This window comes from Vipera ursinii, assembly GCF_947247035.1.
Source record: "Vipera ursinii genome assembly, chromosome: 2".
NCBI classification, from domain to species: Eukaryota; Metazoa; Chordata; class Lepidosauria; order Squamata; family Viperidae; genus Vipera; species Vipera ursinii.
In genome coordinates, this window is record NC_139513.1 from 12109343 (window position 1) to 12125502 (window position 16160).

At 48.5% G+C, this 16160-nt stretch overlaps 2 protein-coding genes across 3 annotated transcripts in view; both read right to left on the minus strand.

Annotated features, from left to right (window-relative positions):
* Nucleotides 1-16160, minus strand: part of LOC310636470 (uncharacterized protein) — a 356270-nt gene that overhangs the window by 22387 nt on the left and 317723 nt on the right. The gene's annotated exons all lie outside the window — the stretch shown is intronic.
* LOC310636506 (uncharacterized protein) overlaps nucleotides 6820-16160 on the minus strand; it is a 32589-nt gene continuing 23248 nt past the window's right edge. Inside the window, exons 2-4 of one of the 2 annotated variants that reach the window (XM_083356422.1) lie at nucleotides 14394-15291; nucleotides 10277-10394; nucleotides 6820-8792 (exon numbers count right to left, since the gene is read on the minus strand). In XM_083356422.1, the coding sequence (XP_083212548.1) occupies nucleotides 7930-8792; nucleotides 10277-10394; nucleotides 14394-15185 (1773 nt within the window). In that variant the 5' untranslated portion in view covers nucleotides 15186-15291 and the 3' untranslated portion in view covers nucleotides 6820-7929. Of the gene's footprint in view, nucleotides 8793-10276; nucleotides 10395-14393; nucleotides 15997-16160 lie in introns of those variants that run through there. The other variant, XM_083356421.1, reaches the window with a different exon arrangement.

Sequence of the window (16160 nt, forward strand, 5' to 3'; positions counted from 1 at the left end):
GCCGGCTCAGGAATTCTGGGAGTTGAAGTCCACGAGTCATAAAGCGGCCTAGGCCAGGGGTAGGCAACCTTGGCTCTTTTATGACTCGTGGACTTCAACTCCCAGAATTCCTGAGCCAGCATGGCTCAGCTTTGAAACCTCTCCCTTTTCCCTTCAGCATGGCTACCTCAGGAATTCTGGGAGTTGAAGTCCACGAGTCGTAAAAGAGCCAAGGTTTGCCTACCCCTGGTCTAGTGCCTAGCTAACCTTTAGACTCGTACTTAGTAAAAGAACCCTTTGCTTTAACCAAATGGAGTCGAGGGCTTTTCTTTCCTAAGGGATTGGACTGGTGCAGGTCTGACAGGTACATAGGCTAGGACAACCTTGGCTCTTTTATGACTCGTGGACTTCAACTCCCAGAATTCCTGAGCCAGCCATGCTGAGGGGAAAGGGAGAGGTTTCCAAGCTGAGCCATGCTGGCTCAGGAATTCTGGGAGTTGAAGTCCACGAGTCATCAAAGAGCCAAGGTTGCCTACCCCTGGGTGTGTTTGCTGATTCGTTGTTTGATTACCTTTTCCAGAGTCTTCCCAGGTATTGAGGTCAGGCTGATAGGTCTGTAGTTTCCTGGATCTATTTTTTTCCCTTTTATGAAGATGGGAACTACATCGGCTCTTTTCCAGTCCTCTGGTAGTTCCCCGGTGCTTCAGGATCTTTGAAAAATATAGTTCAGTGGTTCTGAGATCACGTCTGCCAGTTCCTTGAGAACCTCGGGGTGTAATCCATCTGGTCCTGGTGATTTGAACTCGTCTAGGCTGGACAGGTGCTCACTTACCATTTTCTGGCCTATCTTAACTTGTGTTTCTAATCTGTTTTTTATTGGTGCTGTTTTTGATAGGTTGGACTGGTTTTTTTCCTCCTTTGTGTAAAGACAGATTCAAAAAAACGAGTTAAATCGTTCTGCTTTACTCCCTGTTGCTTCTCACCTTCTTGCCACTTTCCCCCATTAATGGACCAATTATTTCCTTAACTTCTTTCCTTGTTCTTTACATGTTGAAAGCAGCTTTTTTTTGGTTATTTTTTATTTTGGTCGCAAGCCTTAGTTCGTTCTGAGCCTTGGCTTTCCTCACTTCATCTTTGCAGGCTCGGGCTATTTGCTGATATTCTGCCTTAGTTATGTGCCCCTCTTTCCACTTCTTATACTTGTCCATTTTATCTTTCAAGTTATCAGAGAGTTCTTTATGCAGCCATGCTGGTTTCTTTTGAAAGCTGTTATTTTTCTTCTTTGTTGGTATTGTGCTAGACTGGGCTTTTTTCTTATCTCATTTTTCAGAATTTCCCAAGCTTCTTGAGTTGTTTTCCCCTTGAGATTCTCATCCATGGAATCCTTCCCAAGCTCTCTCTTAAGTTTATTGAAATTAGCTCTCTTAAAGTCCAAGACTCTAGTTTGACTGTGTTCTTGTGTTGCTTCTGCTTCCAGAATGTTGAATTCTAATATTGCATGATCACTCCCCCCCCCAAGGTTCCTGTGGCTTCAACACCTTCTATCAGTTCATCTCTGTTAGTGAGAATTAGATCCAATATGGCTAATCCCCGAGTTCCCTTCTCTACTTTTGGGGAGACAAAGGTTGTCTGCTAGGTAATAATAATAATAATAATAATAATAATAATAATAATAATAATAATAATAATAATAATAACAACAACAACAACAACAACAACAACAACAACAAGTTGGAAGGGACCTTGGAGGTCATCTAGTCCAACCCCCTGCTCAGGCAGGAAACCCTATACCATTTCAGACAAATGGCTGTCCAGTCTCTTCTTAAAAACTTCCAGTGTTGGAGCATTCGCCGCTTCTGGAGGCAGGTTGTTCCACTGGTTAATTGCTCTAACTGTCAGGAAGTTTCTCCTTAGTTCTAGGTTGCTTCTCTCCTTGACTAGTTTCCATCCGTTGCTTCTTGTCCTGCTTTCAGGTGCTTTGGAGAAGAGCTTGACTCCCTCTTCTTTGGGGCAGCCCCTGAGATATTGGAACACTGCTATCATGTCACCCCTCACCCTTCTCTTCATTAAACTACACATACCCAATTCCAGCAACCGTTCCCTATATGTTTTAGCCTCCAGTCCCCCAATCATCTTTGTTGCTCTTCTCTGTACTCTTTCTAGAGTCTCGACCTCTTTTTTACATGGTGGTGACCAAAACTGGATGCAGCATTCCAGGTGTGGCCTTACCAAAGCATTGTAAAGTGGTATTAGTACTTCACGCGATCTTGATTCTATTCCTCTGTTAATGCAGCCTAGCACTGTGTTGGCTTTTTTGGCAGCTGCAGCACACTGCTGGTTTGTCAGGAATTTGTTTGATCTTCCCCTTGGTGCAGAGTTTGTCTCCCAGTTGATTATCCAGAATTAATGTTTTCTGTTGTTCAACTCTCACATGTAATCACTGTCTTTTATTGTTTAATCGTTTGCTGGGACAAGGTACTAGACCTCAAGGAGAAGCTGAATTTACAAGGCATCTGCCGGGTGGGAATCACCAACACTGGATCAATTCAAACTCAAAGTGAGCTTCCCCCCCCCCCAAAGAAAGAGGAAAACTATTGTGATCCCTGGGGTTTTACAACCCACTATCCTTTAAGTTCATAGAGTCCTTTAAGTTCACCATCCTTTAAGTTCATAAAGCTTTGGGCAGCTTTAAGATGTGTGGACTTCAACTCCCAGAATTCCCCAGCCAGGCTTCAACTCTGCTTTGATGGGAAGTAAAAACAAAGCACTCGCAGTTGCCACGATACAGGTAACCCTCGACTATCTAGGTGTTGTGATTCAGGGTCAGCCTGTGGGTTTGGCAGTTGGGTCGGACGACTCAGAGGAGGAGGGGGGTGTTGAAGAGCTTGCTGATGATGGCCTTGAGGCTCCACAGAGCCCTCAGCCAGGCCCCTCCCACCTGGTCACGACAGAGACCCAGCTGTGTGAGCCTGACAGCGTGGATGAAGATGACCCACAGCTGGCCCTGTTCAAGGACGCCCGACGCAGGAGGCAGTCAAGTAGGAGTAAACAGAGGAAGGCAATGGGGCACCTTGGAAGGAGGCAGAGAGAAGCCACGCCCTGAACTGTATTTAAGGGGAATGTGTGGGAGGGCTGGTTTGCTGAAGGCAACCGCTTGAATAGCTCCTGTTTCATGGTTCGTGTCTTGTTCTGTTTGCTTTTGTATCCATAAATTTGGCAGGCTTAGTTCCAGCCTCTTGCCTTCTTGTAAAAGGGGTTGTCCCTGCCTTTTCTGCAGGGCTGGTAGCAGGCTGGTACAGAACACTAGGTTCCCCCACTGAATTGGTTTGTTGGGAGCTGGCTTGGAAGATCTCCAATGGCAATCCGGTCATCTTGGGATGTTGCATCTGTCATAAACACATGTTGGTTCCACGGCATCCAGATTCTGATTGTGTGACCAGGGGAGGCTGCAACGGTCATTAAGTGCAAAAATGGTCATAACGTCACTTTTTCCAGTGCCATTGTAACTTTGAATGGTTGCTAAATGATTGACTGTAAGTCGAGGACAACCAGTACTTTTTTTAAAAAAAGATGTTTTCAGTCATAAGTATCTCCCGTTCTCAGCACTGTTTTCCTCAGCACTAATACGGGTAGTCCTCAATTTACAACAGTTGGTTTAGTGACTGTTACGACGACGAAAAAGCAACTTAAACCATTTAGGCCCATTGCAGCATCCCCATGATCTTGTGATCAAAATTCAAACACTTGGCAACCGACTCATATTTATGACGGCTGCAGTGTCCGTGTGTATGTGTGTGTGTGTGTGTGTGATGTGATCCCCTTTTGCGACCACCTGTCAAGCAAAGTCAATGGGGAAGCCGGATTGAATTAACAACCGGGTTAATTTGGCAACTGCAGTGATTCACTTCTGGAAAGAAAGGTCGTTAAGTGGGGCAAAACTAATTGATTTGTGCTTAGATTGATTTGTGCTTAGATTGTAAGCCACCCTAAGTCTTCGGAGAAGGGCGGGATATAAATGGGGTTAAAAAAAAAACTCCTTTAACAAATGTCTCACTTAGCAACAGACATGTTGGGCTCCATTGTGGTCATAAGTCGAGGACTACCTGTGTTTCCCTGGAAATAAGACTGGGACTTTTTTTTTTGCCTCCAAAAGAGGCACCAGGTCTTGCTTTCGGGGAATGTCTTACCTCCGGCACCGACAGCCCACTCAGCCGGGCCAATTCTTCTGTGGCCGAAGGAGCAGCTTCATTCTGCAGCTGCATTTCGGCCGGCATTTCGCAGTCAGGCCTTTCCGGAAGGCCTCTGCAGCCGAGTACCGATTCAATACACGGCTCGGTCCTCGGCTGCAGAGGTCTTGCAGAACCAAGTTATGGATTGAATCCATAGCTCGGTTCTCGGCTGCAGAGGCCTTCTGGAAAGGCCTGTGTCTGAGAAATGGAGGCCTGGCTGCAAAAGACGCCTCAGAAGAAGAGGGCCTGCGAGGAGAGACCTGGCTGCGAGGAAGGTGGGTGCACATAGGGCAGATCCACACACTCCACACCCCTGCCCTAGCTTGATTTTTAAGTGTGTGCCTTGCCCCAAAACTAGGGCTTATTTCCGGGATAGGGCAGGGGTAGGCAACCTTGGCTCTTTGATGACTCGTGGACTTCAACTCCCAGAATTCCTGAGCCGGCTACGCTGAGGGGAAAGGGAGAGGTTTCCAAGCTGAGCCATGCTGGCTCAGGAATTCTGGGAGTTGAAGTCCACGAGTTATAAAAGAGCCAAGGTTGCCTACCCCTGGCCTTAGGCCGCTTTATGACTCGTGGACTTCAACTCCCAGAATTCCTGAGCCGGCCATGCTGAGGGGAAAGGGAGAGGTTTCCAAGCTGAGCCATGCTGGCTCAGGAATTCTGGGAGTTGAAGTCCACAAGTTATAAAAGAGCCAAGGTTGCCTACCCCTGGCCTTAGGCCGCTTTATGACTCGTGGACTTCAACTCCCAGAATTCCTGAGCCAGCCATGCTGAGGGGAAAGGGAGAGGTTTCCAAGCTGAGATGTGCTGGCTCAGGAATTCTGGGAGTTGAAGTCCACGAGTCATAAAGGAGCCAAGGGTGTTTACCCCTGGCCTTAGGCCGCTTTTTGACTCGTGGACTTCAACTCCCAGAATTCCTGAGCCAGCCATGCTGAGGGGAAAGGGAGAGGTTTCCAAGCTGAGCCAGGCCGGCTGAGGAATTCTGGGAGTTGAAGTCCACGAGTCATCAAAGAGCCAAGGTGGCCCTACCCCTGGGATAGGGCTTATATTAGCCCCCCCCCCAAAATCAAGCTAGGGCTTATTTTGGGGGTAGGCCTTACTTTTGGGGAAACGAGAGTACCTGTATTATCTCCGAAAGTGTCTTGTTAGGAAATTTATGAATTTTCAACAGGAACAACCTGTCGCCAACCTTACCCTCTTTCATCCCCTTCCAAGATCTGCAAGCTGAGCGCAACTCTACTCGATCCATCCTCGATACAGGCCGACTCAATCTCTGCCACCAGAACAAGAAACACAACAGGGATCCGGGGTTAAGGAGTGGGATCTTGAACACTCAGCCCTTCTGCGGGCCGCCGGGACTTCCTAAACCAGAGTTCCCCAACCTTTCAGGGTTGGCGGCCTAGAGCAGGAAGGATGGTCCCATGTGGGGGGGGGAATGAAAGCATGCATGCACACGAACACCCGTTGCTTGTGCGTGTGGGGCCGTGAACACCCGTGATGCTCACGACGCTTGAGCAATTGGGCCTCCAAACTCCCACCATGCTTGCAGTGACGCTCGTGCAAGCGGAGCTGCAAACGCCCACAATGCTCGCATGAGTGGGGCTGCGAATGCCCGCGATATTAGCGGCAACGCTTGCAGGCGTGATACCACGAACGCCCACGCTTGCGATGCCCACACGAGTGGGGCGGCATGCACACTTCCCCGCACGCACCGGCTAGCCCCTCATGCAGCCCATTGCCCAATAGGCCACGGCCCACAGGTTGGGGACCCCTGATCTAGAGCAGGGGTTTTCAACCAGTAGTACAGGTACCACCTGTGGTACATTGGCACCTAGCAAAGTGGTAGCGGGGGAATGAGCTGAACCGGTGGCAGCACCACAGAAGCCTGAGCGAGAGATGGCTGGAGCTGCAGGGCTGGGTGGAAGCGCCAGGATCAGCGCTTCTTCGGGGCTGTCAGGGCTCAGCGGAAGCGCCAGGATCAGCGCCAGGCTTCAGCTGGACCTCGGCGCTGATCCCGGCGCTTCTGCTGAGCCCAGAAGAAGTGCCGATCAGCTGGAATGTTGCAGCATCTCCAGGGTCTTGTGATTTACATTCAGATGCTTGGCAACTGATTCATATTTATGACGGTCAGTGTCCCAGAGTCATGTGAAGTGACCAAAACCTGCTGCAACCACCCAGCAGATGGGGGGAATAAAAACCAAACACCCACAACCCACCCCTGCTGCCAATCCTCAACAGAAATGTTCACAACAATGAAAACCTCGAACAGGAGGAAGAGTGCTGCCAGGTGGGCAGGCAGGTGTCTTGCTCGGCTGTGGCTTGGGGGGCACTTTTTCCAGTGCCATTGTAACTTCAAACAGTCAGTAAGCGAACGGTTGTAAGTCGAGAACTACCTGTACTTCATCACTTTTTTCCTTTTTTGGGGGGAGGGGGGTCATCAGGTTTTTGACACCTTGCTAGGCGACTGGTGGTACTCGGATGTTGCCAGATCCTAAAAGTGGTACAATGGGTGAAAAGGTTGAAAAGCCCTGTCCTAGACCACAGTACACAGGGCGCCCTAACTCCCTGCCCCGCCCTCCCCGATTTAAAATTAGGCGGCTGACACCAAAAATCCAATTTAGAAAGACTTTATTAAATGTGACGAAAGAGAGATCCGAAGAGAAATGAAGCGGGCTGCAGGAGAAAAAAACGATTAAATAAAGTAGCTTCTACGATGCCTATATTGAATTCACTATAAGCCAAGGTCCATTAACTTGCGTCCGACAGCATGGATCTCCATCTGCGTTAAGCCAAAGACGAGAGAGAAAGGAAATAAAAATGCCTGCTATTACTTTGAGGTAAAGGAAGAGTGGAGGGAGGAGGAGGAGGAGGAGGAGGAGGAGGAAGGCTGAAAGGAAAGGGGGGGGAATCCACCAATCGGAAGCTGGCAAGAACGTGCTGGTTGAGCCCTCCTGAAAGAGAAATTGGCTCACTCATCCTCGCCGAAGCGAGAAACCAAGGGTGATTGAGGGGCTCGCTCTGGCAGACCCTCGGCTACGGCGATTCCATCAGGCCTTCCTCTCACCATGCCAAAAATTCATGGCTGCCTTTGGACCACAGACCTCCGCAGCCAACGTGTCTCCCAGACATGGACCGTTTTCCTGATAGGGGTCAGCGCTTCAGGATGGAAGCCAACTCGATTCCATCCCACGTCCAGAAATCCGCTCTCGTCAACGTCCATTCCTCACTCCCCTCCCCAAACGCCAGGCGCCAAATCAACACCCTGCGGGCGGCGAGCAGGAGCACCCAGCCGGAACCAGAGCCAGCCAAAATGTTCACATTGAACCGGTTACAGGGTACATGCAATCAAAACGTGAGTAGTGCTGTTCATTAAATCAACTCACTTAAAATATGTTTTTTTTAAAAAAAAAAAATATCGAAGAGGTAAGGAAAAAGGAAAAGGGAAAAAAAAAAGCCACAATGGCAATAGAGACAATCGGTCCTATTCACCTTCATACGATCGGGTCTACCTCCCCAAAATAATAATAATAATAATAATAATAATAAAAGCACTTTTTTGTTCCGGCTGTCTGTTAAAGCGATGCAGCCTTGGAAGTTTAAGAGAGAAGGTACGACGCGTACCTGGTGGAAAAACGAAAACTATTCTGCCTGTTTCCTGCCAATGAGTCTTTTCATGCGAGAGGAGTTTTGGTTTCTGAACGAAGCGCTTTCCCGTCGGTGCTCAGACCATTTGTCTCCGGGCGTGGATTTTTTCGTGCTTGTGAAGGTTGGAACGATGGCCGAAGCATTTCCCGCAGACCATGCAACGGTAGGGAGTCTCCTTCGTGTGGGTCCTCTGGTGAGCCACGAAAGCCGATTTGTCTCGGAAGCTTTTGGGACATTCGGGACACTGATAGGGTTTTTCTCCCGTATGGATTTTCTCGTGCTGAACCAGCCCGGCGTTCTGAGAAAAACTTTTCCCGCACTCCGCGCAGTGGTAGGGCCTCTCTCCGGTGTGGGATCTTCTGTGCTTCCGAAGGGAAGACGCATCGCCAAAGCTCTTCCCACATTCCACGCAGACGTACGGCTTTTCTCCCGTGTGGATCCTCTCGTGGACAATGACGTTGGCCCGATGCCGGAAGCTCTTCCCGCAAACCGAGCAGGGGTAGGGCTTCTCTTCTGTGTGGATCCTCATGTGGACGTGGTACGCGGAGGTGTTGCGGAAGCTCTTCCCGCAGACGGGGCACTCGTGCGGTTTCTCTCCCGTGTGGATACGCTGGTGCCGGATCACATCGAACTTGTGGGCGAAACTCTGCCCGCAGTCTACGCAATGATACGGCTTCTCTCCCGTATGTGTCCTCTGATGAGCCAAGAGCCCACTTTTCTTGTTAAAACTTTGTTCGCAATCCGGACAAGGGAAAGCCTTCTTTGGCACGTGGCTTTTTTCGTGGGCGGTCAGTTGCGAACGTTGGCTGAAGCTCTGCCCGCATTTGGAGCAAATGAAGGGTTTCTCGCCTGTGTGGATGCTCTGGTGGGCCACCAGCACGTCTATCCCCGAAAAGCTCTCTCCGCAGTCCCAGCAGGTGTACGGGTTCTCCACCGAAGCTGGAAAAGAAACAAGATTTGCCTGCTACTTTACCTTCACCAGTTTGGGACTGTGTCATGGTTAATGTCATGGTTCCGACAAATGCAGTCCTTCAAAGAACTTCCAAGGCATCGTTTACCTTGCAAGAATCTTTTATTATACTTGCATAGCTTTGGCACGTACATATTAGAAGCCAAGAACTGAATTCTCCTCCCCTGTGAACACATCGTATCAAACACAATTCCCTCCTTTAATTTAAACGTCATAAATCACATTCTCCAATTAAGTTTAAAATGCAAACTTTCCCTCCTGTTTAACAACTCGCCAAATTCTTCTCTACTCTTATTACAAACAGTCTTGAGATACATTCTCCCTACTCCCCTCAGCGTCCACTAATTCTAGCTCTAAAAGTAATATAAGAGTTAAAGGAAGGCTACATCTCCCTATGTTGTCAAGCAAGAACATTCGATGTTAGCAACACTGACATCCTGATCTATGGACACACCTTTTGTAGGATCCAACCTGAGCCAGTCACTGGGCCAGAGGTTGGTTCTTCCAAGTTTTCAGACTTGGGCTGGAACCCACTTCTCCGTCTCCAAGACACATCCTGGAGATCGACAACTTATTATTAAATTATTAAACTTCTCTGAGGATGGGCTCCAGCCCAAGTCCGGAAGCTTGGAAGAACAAACCTCAGGTCCCACTGACCGACTCAGATTGGATTTTGTAACATTATCCTGAGACACATATACTTGCCTTCACACAGCTTACGGTTCAGGATCCCGGCATGCGTTCTGCACTGCTCTGCCAGATGACATTCAAGGCGCTGCAACTTGCCTAGAACTGGGGGGTGGGGGGAAGGGATTCTTCGCTTGCCCCAAAGGCTGAAATAAGGATAGGCGCCTTATAACGTGGCTTTTGTCTCTGCCAGGGAAGCAGGCGACTTCCAAGGAAAGGCCCCAATGGGAGTCAAAACCACGGGTAGCGCCAGTTCAAGGCTTTTTGTAAACTCGGCAATGCCAGGATTGTCTCAAGAGTGCACGGGCAGCTCTGGGAAATCTACCCAGCTCAGTACTGGCCTCTTATCAAAACAATTAATTGGCAGCTTGAATTTTAATTTTAATTTTAATTGGGGGCTTTTACCTTTTCAGGGACTGTTGTAATTTTTTTAATCGTTTTTAACTTTTGTATTTCTTGTTTTAATTACCCTGTAAACCGCCCTGAGTCCTTCGGGAAATGGCGGTATACAAATCTAATTAATTAATTAAATAAATAAATAAAGGGATGACATCGAAAGTATTTGAAATGGAAATTGAGTTTTATGATCCTTGGAGCAAGGAAGTCAACATTTTGGAGGTCAGGAGGGGAATTTTTGGGTGTGTCACAAAGCAAGTGGAACAGCGATGTCACGACGTCATTGGAACGGAAGAATTCTGCTTTTTATGCCAGTTTTTTTTAACCTTTTACCTTGTTGTTTTGGGTGGAAAGGCTGGGAAATCCTTACCCAGTAAAGGGACATCCTCTTCTTTGTTCTCCCTGAACATCGGCCATTCGCTTGACTCCATTGGTGCCCCCGCAGACCCATGGAAATCCACAGTTGCCTCTTTGAAGGGCCACAGAGCCTGGAAAAGCAGCCAGACCCAACATCAACAGCAGCAGAAGGAAGGAGTGAGAGATTAAGGAGGATCGGGCCACTCTTGCCAGCCTAACTCTATGCCCAATCCCCAAATACATCCTTAATTGGGAAAATACGGTCTGTCTACATCAGGGGTCTTCAAACTTGGCCCTTTTATGACTTGTGGACTTCAACTCCCAGAATTCCTCAGTCAGTGTGCCTGGTTGAGGAATTCTGGGAGTTGAAGTCCACAAAAGAGCCAAGTTTGCTAGACCCCTGGTCTACCTATAGTTAGTCCTCGACTTATAGCCACAATTGGGACAGGTATTTCAGTTGTAAGTTGAGTCATCACGTGACTGGATCCAATTTTACAACCATTTTTTTTACGACAATCGTAAGTTGAGTCACTGCAATCATAACCTAAGTCATGCAGTCGTTGTGGGCGAATCGATGGAGCCTTACGCCGTGGCAGGTTTTACTGTTTTGTCGCAAAAAACGTTGCAAATCACGATCAAGTGTCCACAGATGCTGCAACCTGTCACAAATGCGAACTGACCGCCAAATGCCCAAATTGTGATCATAGGGCAGTGCGGAAAGGACAATGGTCTTAAACTCCAATTTAGGCTGTGACTAACTTTTTTGAAGGATGCTGTTAATTCAAACCATTGTTAGTTGAGGGCTACTTATACAGTGGACACCTGCGTATGCCGGATACTTTATTATACTGCCTGGTATATACGGTAGTATCTGTATAGGCCAGGGGTAGGCAACCTTGGCTCTTTTATGACTCGTGGACTTCAACTCCCAGAATTCCTGAGTCAGCATAGCTGGCTCAGGAATTCTGGGAGTTGAAGTCCATGAGTCATAAAAGAGCCGAGGTTGCCTACCCCAGGTATAGGCCAAGGGTAGGCAACCTTGGCTCTTTTATGACTCGTGCACTTCAACTCCCAGAATTCCTGAGCCAGCCATGCTGAGGGGAAAGGGAAAGGTTTCCCAGCTGAGCCAAGCTGGCTCAGGAATTCTGGGAGTTGAAGTCTACGAGTCATAAAAGGGCCAAGGTGGCCTACCCCTGGTATGGGCAGTCCTTGATTTACAACCATTTGTTTAGTGACCATTCAAAGTTACAACGCCACTGAAAAAAGTAACTGGTGACCCTTTTTCACACTTATGACTCAGCGGTCACATGATCAAAATTCAGATGTTTGGCCACCGACTTGTATTTATGACGGCTGCAGCATTCCAGGGTCGTGTGATCACCTAACTGTGACCTCCTGACAAGCAACGTCGACGGGGAAGCCAGATTCACTTAACGACCGGCTTAAAGCCATCTTTCAGCCCAAAATTTCTTTTCTTTTCTTTTCTTTTCTTTTTAATTGACATTCCTTAAGTAGGTTTTGTCCCATTTTGCAATGATTCGCTTAATAACCGCGGTAGGAAAGGTCGCAAAATGGGACAAAACTCACTTAAGGAATGTCTCAATTTAAAAAAAAAAGAAAAGGAATTTTGGGCTGAAAGATGGTTTTAAGTCAAAGGCTGCCTGTATCGCTGATTTTTTCCCCCCCAAAGGATGGAACGAGAAAGCAAAACGGAAAATCAGCCCAAACAAATGACCTGGATCATCTTATCGCTACATCCATCCTGATGTGCTAAGATCGCAACTCCAAGAATTCCCATCTAGCAACGCTTCTAGGAAGCTGAACTCTATTGGCAAAGCAGGAACTCTAGCGCCCTCTCAGGCTTGGGGGTGCTTTCGATGGGCGCAGCCCCTCTCAAAACTGAGATCACAGGGAGACTTCCCCCCCCTTCCCCCTTAGGCACACAGGTAGTCCTCAATCTGCGTTCACACCATTTCGGTTGCTAAGCGAGACAGTTATATTAAGAGCCTTGGTGGAGCAGTGGGCTAATGCCTCCTTAAGTAACACCAGCTGCCTGCAATTAGTGCAGGTTCGAGTCCCACCAGGCTCAAGGTTGACTCAGCCTTCCATCCTTCCGAGGTAGGTCAAATGAGGACCCAGATTGTTGGGGGCAATTAAGCTGACTTTGTAATAATGCCGCTTGGGGTGTGTGTGTGAAAGCCCTAATAAGCAGGCATATACATAGAATGAAGGCTACTGCTAAGCTTGTAAGCCGCCCTGAGTCTTCGGAGAAGGGCGGGATATAAATGGAATTAAAATAAATAAAAAATGTGAGTGTTGCCCCATTTTACGGCTTTTCTTGCCACGGTCGTTAAGCGAATCCCTGCGGTTGTTGAATTAGTAACACGGTTGTTAAGTGAATCTGGCTCCCCCCATGGAACTTTGCCCGCCAGAAGGTCGCGATAGGAGATCACACGACCCCTGGGACACTGCAACCGGTCATAAATATGAGTCACTGGCCAGACCTCTGAATTTTGATCCCGCGACCGTGGGGATGCTGCAATGATCCTAAGCGCGAAAAGCCGTTCACAAGCCGCTTTGTTCAGCGCCGTTGTAACTTTGAGTGGTCACTAAATGAAGTGCTGTAAGTCACCTGTACTTCCAAAAGCAAACATGCAAAAAAAAAAAAAGAAAAAAAATCCCCCCACAACAACACTAAGGATATTGCAAAGGCAGCTGGCTTTTAAGGAAAGGAATCTCATTTTTGATCCAAATCTCTCATCCGCTGGTTTCCACAAAGGTTTCCGAAACAAAAGACGGCAGAACCAGCCTGTATTTTTTTTTCTATGCCTGCTCCTTCCCCGACTTCAATCTGCCGTTTGAAACACTCAAGGCTTGTTCCTCCTGATTTGTTTGAAAGAAGCCCTCAAAAGCTGCTGCTCCCGGTATCTTTCCTAGCTCACAGTTAATCTTCCATTCCTGTAATTCCAAACAAATTCCACACATTCTGGAGAGAACGGGGCCTTCCTGACTCGAAGAGGGGCAAACATTTGCAGCCTCCCTGCCCGTCTGGAATTTGAAAGCATTGTACAAAATGGCTGCCGAGGTCTTTCCTAGTCTCAAAATGGCAGCCCAGGACGTTTAGTAGCTATTGAGAAAATGACTGTTTCCAATCCCAATCCCAATTTCTCTCTCTCGCTCTCCTCTCTTTTTTAAAAAAAAAATTGCCTGCAAAATTTCAAAAGTGAACACTCAGGCATAGAGGAACATGAAAATAGCTAGGAAGAAGGTATGGGGCAACCTTTATAAAAACATTTCAACTTCGTCCAGAGGAAGAGGGTGAGGAAGAAGACTCAAAACTGGCCCACCCTGACTCTCTTAGATGTAAGAGGAAGAGAGAAGCTGTTAGGTTTTTCAAGATTTTGCTGTGATATTTAAACTAGGCCAGGGGTAGGCAACCTCGGCTCTTTTATGACTCGTGGACTTCAACTCCCAGAATTCCTGAGCCAACATGGCTCAGCTTGGAAACCTCTCCCTTTCCCCTCAGCATGGCCGGCTCAGGAATTCTGGGAGTTGAAGTCCACGAGTCATAAAGCGGCCTAGGCCAGGGGTAGGCAGCCTCGGCTCTTTTATGACTCATGGACTTCAACTCCCAGAATTCCTGAGCCAACATGGCTCAGCTTGGAAACCTCTCCCTTTCCCCTCAGCATGGCCGGCTCAGGAATTCTGGGAGTTGAAGTCCACGAGTCATAAAGCGGCCTAGGCCAGGGGTAGGCAACCTCGGCTCTTTTATGACTCATGGACTTCAACTCCCAGAATTCCTGAGCCAACATGGCTCAGCTTGGAAACCTCTCCCTTTCCCCTCAGCATGGCCGGCTCAGGAATTCTGGGAGTTGAAGTCCACGAGTCATAAAAGAGCCAAGGTTGCCTACCCCTGGACTAGGCCAGTGTTTCTCAACCTTGGCAACGTGAAGACGGGTGGACTTCAACTCCCAGAATTCCACACGGCTTCACACCTTACCAAAGGTACAAAACGCTGCTGTTAACCTGCTGCTTCTCTCTAGCTAAATTCGGGGGTGGGGGGCGGCAAACATGACGCCCCTTGCGAAGGCTCAGTTTCACCGCTGACCCTGACCGACCTCTCTCCTCACCTGCCGTTCCCGCCGCTCGGTCCCTTGCTGACGCCCCAGGAAGTCCTCCGCCAGGCTAACGGCTTGAAAGCAAGTCTCCGGATGCCTGGCTCGGACCCAATTCTGCATTTCTTCGGGCAAGATGGTCAGGAACTGCTCCAGGATCACCAGCTCCAGGATCTGGCTCTTGGAACGCCGCTCCGGTTGCAGCCAGCGATGGCACAGCTTCCAGAGCATGCCGCAGACTTCGCGGGGCCCCTCGGCATCCTGGTAGCAGAACTGCCGGAAACACTGACGCTCAATGTCCAGGCTGGCGCCGGTCACCTCCAGGCCTTCCTCCTCCACCTCGATGAACTCCGTTTTGTCTTTCGCAGAGGTGCTGTTGACCAACTGCCGGGTTCCTTCGCCGAGGTGCAAGAGGGGCTGGGTCACCCTGTTCCGCTGACGACGCAGCCCGGGGTCGGAGGTTTCCTCCAGAGAAGAGAGTTCAGCCTCTGAATGGCTACTTCCTTCTGCCCTCAGCAGCTGCTCATTCCCCGGCTCGGAAGTTGGTGACGGTTTGCCTATGATAAATTTCTCTTCTTCCACTTCCAAGCAACAGTCTTCCGGGTCGGCCTCTGGCTCCCGCTTAATGGCTTCCGCCGTTACGCTTTTCCGGGATTCGTTGGCCCTCTCCGAGGGGATTCTCAGAGGCCTTTCCACCACCTCCTTCTTGGGTTCTGCTTCTTCCTGCACCTCAATCTTCACCCCATCCTCCAGATCGGCGTCCAGCTGGAGATCCAAGCTGGCCGGGCTTCTGTGTTCTTCTGCCATTGTCGCTTCTTAATAGCAAGGGTGGGATCGTCTGAGGGAACTCTCCTTTTCTTGGTGATGCCGGCTGCCGAGATGGAAAGTGGAAGGAACAAGGAAGCGTTTCGGCCTGGAAGAAAATTAAAAAGACAATCCAAGAGAATGCCATGAATCAGATTTGGAGCCAATTCCTGGTGTCAGACCTGCCTCGGCTTGAACCTCTAAGTAAAAAACGATCCTTGGCTCTATTTGTTGATAAAGGTATGGTTGATTACAAGACAAGTGAATTACAGTAACCCAAAGCCAGAACTGAAAATCGTGCCAAAATTTGGTCGCCACGATGTAAAAAAAGATGTTGAGACTCTAGAATGAGTACAGAGAAGAGCGACAAAGATGATCAGGGGACTGGAGGCTAAAACATACAAGGAAATGGAATTGGATAGGTCTAGTTTAATGAAGAGAAGGACGAGGGGGGACATGATAGCAGTCTTCCGATATCTCAGGGGCTGCCACAGAGAAGAGAGAGTCAAGCTATTCTCCAAAGCACCCGAAGGCAGGACAAGAAGCAACGGATGGAAACTAATCAAAGAGAGAAACAACCTGGAGCTAAGGAGAAGTTTCCTGACAGTCAGAACAATTAATCAGTGGGACAACCTGCCTCCAGAAGCGGCGAATGCTCCAACTCTGGAAATTTTTTAAGAAGAAATTGGACCATTTGTCTGAAATGGTATAGGGCAAGAGTAGGCGACCTCGGCTCTTTTATGACTCATGGACGTCAACTCCCAGAATTCCTGAGTCAGCATAGCTGATTCAGGAATTCTGGGAGTTGTTTTTTTTTAAATCCCATTTATATCCCGCCCTTCTCCGAAGACTCAGGGCGGCTTACAATCTAAGAAGCACAAATCAATGTGCTTAGCAATAGCCTTCACTCTATGTACATGCCTGCTTATTAGGGCTTTCGGGGAGCCCCAAGCGGCATTATTACAAAGTCAGTTTATT